This window comes from Charadrius vociferus, unplaced genomic scaffold (assembly GCF_000708025.1).
Source record: "Charadrius vociferus isolate BGI_N301 unplaced genomic scaffold, ASM70802v2 scaffold373, whole genome shotgun sequence".
NCBI classification, from domain to species: Eukaryota; Metazoa; Chordata; class Aves; order Charadriiformes; family Charadriidae; genus Charadrius; species Charadrius vociferus.
Window position 1 is genome coordinate 208,796 of NW_009647681.1, and position 7,059 is coordinate 215,854.

At 40.8% G+C, this 7,059-nt stretch overlaps 1 protein-coding gene across 1 annotated transcript in view; it reads right to left on the reverse strand.

Moving 5' to 3' along the window:
- Positions 1 to 3,244: 3,244 nt before the first annotated feature.
- Positions 3,245 to 7,059, reverse strand: part of GPS1 (G protein pathway suppressor 1) — a 13,088-nt gene continuing 9,273 nt past the window's right edge. Inside the window, exons 9-14 of the mRNA XM_009881262.1 lie at positions 6,844 to 6,938; positions 5,619 to 5,724; positions 5,187 to 5,267; positions 4,921 to 5,058; positions 4,548 to 4,682; positions 3,245 to 3,784 (exon numbers count right to left, since the gene is read on the reverse strand). Of these exons, the coding sequence (XP_009879564.1) occupies positions 3,710 to 3,784; positions 4,548 to 4,682; positions 4,921 to 5,058; positions 5,187 to 5,267; positions 5,619 to 5,724; positions 6,844 to 6,938 (630 nt within the window). The 3' untranslated portion in view covers positions 3,245 to 3,709. The remainder of the gene's footprint in view (positions 3,785 to 4,547; positions 4,683 to 4,920; positions 5,059 to 5,186; positions 5,268 to 5,618; positions 5,725 to 6,843; positions 6,939 to 7,059) is intronic.

Consider the following 7,059-nt stretch of genomic DNA (forward strand, 5'->3'; position numbering starts at 1 on the left):
CAATAACATCAGATGAAGTACAAAGCTCATTTGCAAAGCAGAGAGTAATTCATCCCTTATTCACTAACAGCATCAGAGATAAGAGGAAGTCAGTTCCATACTGGTTTGGTGTTTTTCACCCTACTGCAAATTCACATTTGATGGACTACTGAAAAAATGAAATGCCGACTTGTATTAGTCACAAAGGGTTAGCACAAGAAAATATTAAGACTACTGTCCTGTGGAGCACACTGCTCCCCCATTGTAATCTGCTTCATGTAAAAAGTAATGAAGGACATGGCATAAGAACCTCAAACAGCCACATTAAGTTGGCTGAGACTTTACTCCTAAAAAAATACATAATTAAAAAAAAAAATCAATACTTGACTAGTACTTTCTACCTGTGCTTGATGGGTCTTTATTAGAAGCATTGTTGTTATTACTGAAGTTTCCTCATTTGTTTTTCTGAAAGTCTATATTACATTGCACATATCAGAAATAATACATTATTCAGTGGCAGTTTCGGGAGCTGTCCAGAGGATGGAACAATGCTGAAATTTCAATTAAGTTTGGATGTAGCGCCGAGACCTTTATGGCAGACTCCCAGAAACCAATGTACAGATCATACATGCATGGCATGGGGCAAAGACAGAACTCTTATTACTTTCTCCCTCATCTACTGAAGTCTCTCAGAGACAGTGGCTTACAGATGGTGCTGCACCCAGCCACAGCCCAAGCAGTAATATAATCTCCCCCTCTTATCAGCCTCTCTCTACAAACCTTAGCAACACTGACCGCTATGCTGGACAAATTCTGGCCAGATAATTACCAATCATCCCCAACTACTCCAACACAAATCTCATAATGGCAGTTTCTACAGTACCACTAAAATTAGTTGTGCTAATTACAACTGCCTTTGCCAAAAGAACCAGGTTCTTTCCAACTGTTTTTCCTTTATCCCTAGCTAGGTCAGGTAAAAAAAAGCAGGCTTTATACAGCATGAGGACTCCATCAATTATGGCCTTCCATTGGCATCTCCTTCCTCACCAATAAAAAGGTGCCGTACAAGTCCATCAAATCCACTTAAATTTAAATTCCTCTGAACATTTCCTAGATATACCAACATGCTACAGATCCCACAAAACTTCATCCCCTGAACTACCTTGGTGGTCAGAGAGAATCACTGGAGATTCATTCTGTGTGAGTCACTATTTCTCATTTATTGCTTGGGAAATTACTTAGAAATTTAAGGTAAGAATAATTTCATTGGGGGAAACTACTTCTGAATGAAAGTTATTCAGAACTAAATCCATGCTGTGTTGTACTTCCCAATTTTTGGACTGGCATGTAGTTAGGATTGAAGCAGGCATTGAACAATGTCTAGAAGAAATATGCCTGGACAGCCCAAACTTACATCTATCTATAAGATCCTAAAGCAACAGCAGCTTCTTTCACAGGCTAAAGGAAAGAGTTACATGCCAATAATTCTATACGAAAGCATACACTATGCTTGAACAATGCCAGTGAACTAAGCAATAAAAGAGAAATGCTCTATCTGTCCAAAAGAGGTTCGAAGCATTTTTGTCTGAAGAGAAAAAACTGATCACCTCTGCCCCAGCTGTGGAACTGCCTCAGGCCACAGCAAGAGCTGGAAACTGCTGTTGCCACCTCGCGGGCTCCATGCTGACTGCTAAAGGATACGCACTTCCAGCCATTTCCTGAGAGTGGACAAGCGCTAGTGTCTGGGCGAGCAGAGACTCTCAAGTCAGCGCGCTGAAGACGTCCATTTACACTTGAGCATTCCTCCAGTAGAAAGCCTCCAGGAAGGAACAGAAGTAATCTAATAATATCAAGACAGTGGAAGCTGTGCGTAAGCAAAGATAGCCAGCTGACATGATCCACTTAATCGGGTTGCAAAACCATCTTTTAAAGAGCAGAGCAGAAGATCTTTTCCTTAGAAGTGGTTATCGGTGGCCCATTTTAGGAAGAAAGCAAGAACATTAAAGTAGTATTGGACTGAATTAATTTCCTTCAGCTTGAGCAGAAGGCATTAAAATGACTTTCCCAGCATTTCTACAAGGATGTACAGCAATTTACCTGAGGACTCAACTTGTCTTTCTCACTAAAATGGCTATCAGTGACAGCTAGTTTAGTGAGAAAGAGCTCAAAGTTCTTGATTAACTAGCGCTCTCCTTTCTCCCCTCAAAAATGGGAGAGTTTTTCCATGCCAAATGGAAGACATTTAACCAAAGACCTCACAGGAATTATTGCTTCCATTTTCAGCACCTAAGTCATAAAAAGCACGGAAAGCCAGAGGGAGAGTGCACTGTTGCAATTCAGCAGCTGTGCAAATGCAGTCCAGGAATTTTGCTGTTAGAACACTCCCTCAAATTGCACTTTCTTCACAGTTCATCCAAGCTACATCTCCAACCAGACCAGAAAATAACATACAATCGCCTACAAAACATCATCAAGCTTAGCAAAAAATCAATGGCTTGAGATCAAAATACCTAAACTCCAACTTTAACACAAAACTCCAAATACTCAGAAGCTTTTGAATCCTGCTGTTTAATACACTAGATATAACAACTTATTTAAAAAAAAAAAAAAAAAGGAGAAAAAAAAAAAGCATTAACACATTAACAGTAACATCTGTAGTCAGTTGCCAGACAAGTCAGTGCTGGACCAAAATTCTTAGCTTGACTTATGGATTAGATGAATGCAAGGCTGCAGTGACTTCAGAAAATTCAGTGCATATCTCCTTTCATTAGCACAGAACACACACATCCCTGGGCTGCCACCTTTAATCCCTTTATAAAAGGAAAAGCAGAATAAATGCACCTGGAGAGCAGGCACCTAGATTGGCTGCTTTCAGCTCTTCCACAGGACTTGAGTGGTATTTTATGGCATTTATCCATGCTACCAGAAGCAACTGTTGCACGTGTTGGGAAACCATCACACACTATGGCAGTAAGACTGAACAAGCAGCAATATTTGCATGAAGTAGAGATTTACTACTGTGGTAACACTGGATCCCAACGCCAGGTCATGCACAAGTGGGAAACACATCAGGAAACAGGTCTTCAAAAACAGAGGCCAGAGAGAAAGAACCTGGATCCAGGTAAACATGACACCCTAAAATAAAGGCCTGTAACTCAATGCATGGATGTGGTGCCATGTTTTCTAGTGTAAGTGAAAAATCATTAAGAGTTTCTCAAAGGAAATTTCTCCCATCAGAACTCTAGCTCCATAATTGAGAGCAACACACTTCTAAGTTTATCTGGAATAAACAGAAAGCTCAGCATCGCTCAGCATCGAGGCAATACTTTCAGGCCAGAGAAATTAATCTTAGTTCACGCCTGTCTGTTCAACTTAACACTAACTATTTTTGCAGCTTCTAAACAAGAAAACTAACAGCAGCTGAAACACTCTCAAATCAGCATCTGTATGAATAACCTGACAGCTCTAAGGAGTGATGGAAGGAGAAGGAGATGTTCTACCAAAACTGAAATGATGACCCATTGCAGGGATGTTGTTTTTAGAAAGAATTTCTTTTCAAGGAGAACTGAAGTTATTGGAATATTCATATTATCCACCATCAGCCCTGACCCTCTCAATCCAAGCAAGAAGTGAGAGAGACAGGGACACTTTGTGAAGGTCAGCAGTTAGTGGGTGAGACACTGGGTACAGTCCTGGAGGGACCATTTCTTTTGGTAGTGCACGAAGTTTTTCACATGTTGGTGCTCATCCTGGACTGGCTGTTAGCTGGAGTAAGCTCCCCTTGGCTACCTTCTCTCGGAGGAGACTGCAACAAGACCAAAACGCATCCTAATTAGTGATGTGTAAATATCCTCCAGAGTGCTTCTTGAGAGACCAAATGAAGCACAGATGAAGCACAGCAGGATAACAGCACGGGGAGAGCATACCCCCAACTCATAATGATGGCTTTGCAAAAGCTTTGTGTTTACAACTCCTATTGTTATAGTTCACAAGAACTGTTCCTAAAAAAGTCAACCCAGAACTTTTAAGCCACTCTTATTTACTATGTACAAGGTGCTGTTGGCCCCAGAAGTTGAATCCTTGAATCCTATCTAGCATTTAGTTATCACAGAGATTAATATACAACAGAATTTAACATGTTATGTGGCAGACAGCCTATCCTCCCTAAGGGCATTCTTTGGAACTGCATCCCAGAAGGAATACTCCAAGCAATTCATGCATTTTTTGCTTCCTCTACTAAAAAAAAAAAATATTCCTTCAAACAATCTTTGTTGTGGTCAAAGATACATATATCAAGAATTAGTCAGAATTAATTAGTTAGAATCAACCCAAATATATAACCTTCAAAGAACATTGTGTTGTACAAGCAGGTCAATGTATTGGCTAGAAATGCTTGTTCCTTATATATTTAGTATTTACTATTGGAAGAATTTGCCCAGTCATGACCACAATAAATCCATTCCCCTCCAGAATCTTCAATTCACCAGCTTCTATAGTTTCAGTTAAAAAAAAAAAAAAAATCAAAAATCTTAACCCTGTCTCAAAGTCCACATCTGACACGCCCATACCTTGACATGTATCTGGTTGCGCAGGACTGCAGCTCGCAGGATCATAGCTTTGGCACGTCGCTGAAACTCTTTGCCCATTAGTAAAGACTTCTCAAAAGTTGTGCTGCGCTGATCTACATCTCGAGCATAAAGAATCTGTAACCAATATAGAGAACTGTATGCAGGAACTATGACAGGGTTCCACAGCAGGAAGCCCTTTTTGTGCAAGGGAACAAAGCTAAGGTATTGTGGAGTCTGAGTTTGCACACAGATCAGCCCTATTGAAAATACCAGTCACAACAGATGAATGCAACTTCAAAGTGTCCCAGGGACTGAGAGTTTCTAATCTTAGTACAGCTGTTCAGTCTACAATCTGTAGCTCAGACGCACTCACCTTACTGTGCGAGTCTATTCTGGCATTGATCAGTCCCTCCAGGATCAGCTGAGTAAGTTCATCTTCCAGAGCAGCCACTGTGGTATTAAAAGCAGTGGCCATCTTGCGCATATCTGCCGACACATAGGGGCTGAAGTACTAGGAAGGAGAAAACATTCAGTTGCCAAGTGAACTCCCCGCCCTCTGAAAAACCATGGGAAAAACAATTACAAAGAGATGGCCTATCTCACTGTTCATCCACCTCTCAGGATTACAGGAACAATTACCTGGATAAGGGCACGATTTCGAATCTGGGTATAAAGTGTCCTGACATGAGGTGCAAGGTACATATCCAGCAGCAGGTTGTCCTGTGCAAAAAAACCCAAACATCAGAAGCTGAGAAGCAACCTGGAAAAATGTATTATTCCTATGTTCTGAAACATGTATGTACATTCTCAAATCTTAAGGATATTACACTACAGCAAGACAGTATCACAAAACAAGAATGAATAAAAGAACTAGCAATTTATTTAAAAACCTATCATTTCTCTTCACCCTCTACTGCTAAACTACTCCCAATTTCCATTCATCATATCAGGAGACAGGAGACACAGAAGAGCTCAACACTCTTAGCTACTTTTAGCAGTCACTGCTTCTCATAAAAAGCTAGGCGAAGTGAACTTTTAGGGCCTGTTCTACACTGCTCCTCGGCAACTCACCTTCATCTCATCCAGCATCTTCAGGCATGAAGCATATTTAGATTCATAAAACTTGAAGATAATGTCACGAACCTGTGGCTCCAGCTCCAAAAACAATTTGAAGGAGCTACAGATAAAGATGGCAGTAGTCAGACATTGGAAGCCACCACTTAAGTACCCCACAACCCCATCACTCCAAGTTGCAAGGTTACAAAGATTCCAAGATTTACTCTCTAACAGGCCAGACAGCCCATTTTCAGCAGGGCTGGGGGCCTGGAACACAGAGAGATGCAGCGCAGCATCAGAACTGTGGTGAAGGAAGGCAGGAGACTTTTGACAAACCAAGCAATGAAAGTGTATGTCCACACAAAACAAAAAAAATGTGTGGGTATAGGTCAAAATCAGGGCACGCCACCAGAAAACATAGGCCACATCTGTGCATGCACTGTCTGTTGTGGCCAGCTTTGTGTTCCCTTTCAAAATACAGCTTTCATTAAGTACAGCATGCTATAGGGAGGTTAAGCATGCAACTGTCTCAGGAAAATAACCTATCATAAGTGTGAGAGATCTTTGGGATGTACACAAAAAAAACACTCTTTCTCAGCACTCTCCCAATTCTCCATCACAGATTTCCACACCTTGGGATCTCACCCTAAGAATCAGCCAGTAAAAAAGTCAGGGTAACAACCCTTTTTTCACATCAATTTAAAATTAGTGCTTCTATACACTTAGCTGACAAGAATTCAGTATCATTGTAATTCAATCTATGACATGCAAATATCCATTTTCTTCCAAAGACTGTAATTGTCTTAACCTTGTTTATGTCATAGTTAGATCACACTGCAAGTTGTATTAACAATTATTAAATTGTATTAATACGATAAACATACACCAGAACAAGCGGTAACACGAAGGCAAATTATCTTACAGATGCCTTCTGTAGGGTTCTATTGCTCTGATTTAATATTTGATATGGACCACTGATGAAGACTGAAAATTGGTCTAGGAAGATGTTGGATTTGAGCTGGGTTGGAAACTTCTGTCACGCTGTGAAAATTTCAGCTGTGATTAACCACTGTCTTTTAGACAGTGAAACATCACTTAATGCTAAAGCCAAACTAAGGGGCGGTGATTCTTTTTCTCCTGATAAGAAAGCTATTACTCCTGCCAGAATCCACTGTCAACCAAAGTCCCATGTCCCAAAAGGTGTCGAGTACATACAAACTTTTCTCAAGGCATCGCTTACCTGCTGGAGATAACATTTCGTTGCAGTTCCTGACGGTCAAAGGTAGCAAGGGCACAGAGACCACCATACACAGCTACATTGCTAGGAGATAACAGCTAGAGAGAAAGAGAGAGAGCGAGCAAGCCGTCAGTGACTATTAAAATGGCAGAAGGTTGGTATTAAGTATCCTACTCCAAGCCTTTCCTTCACACAGCGACAAGATTAGTCCTTGTCAAA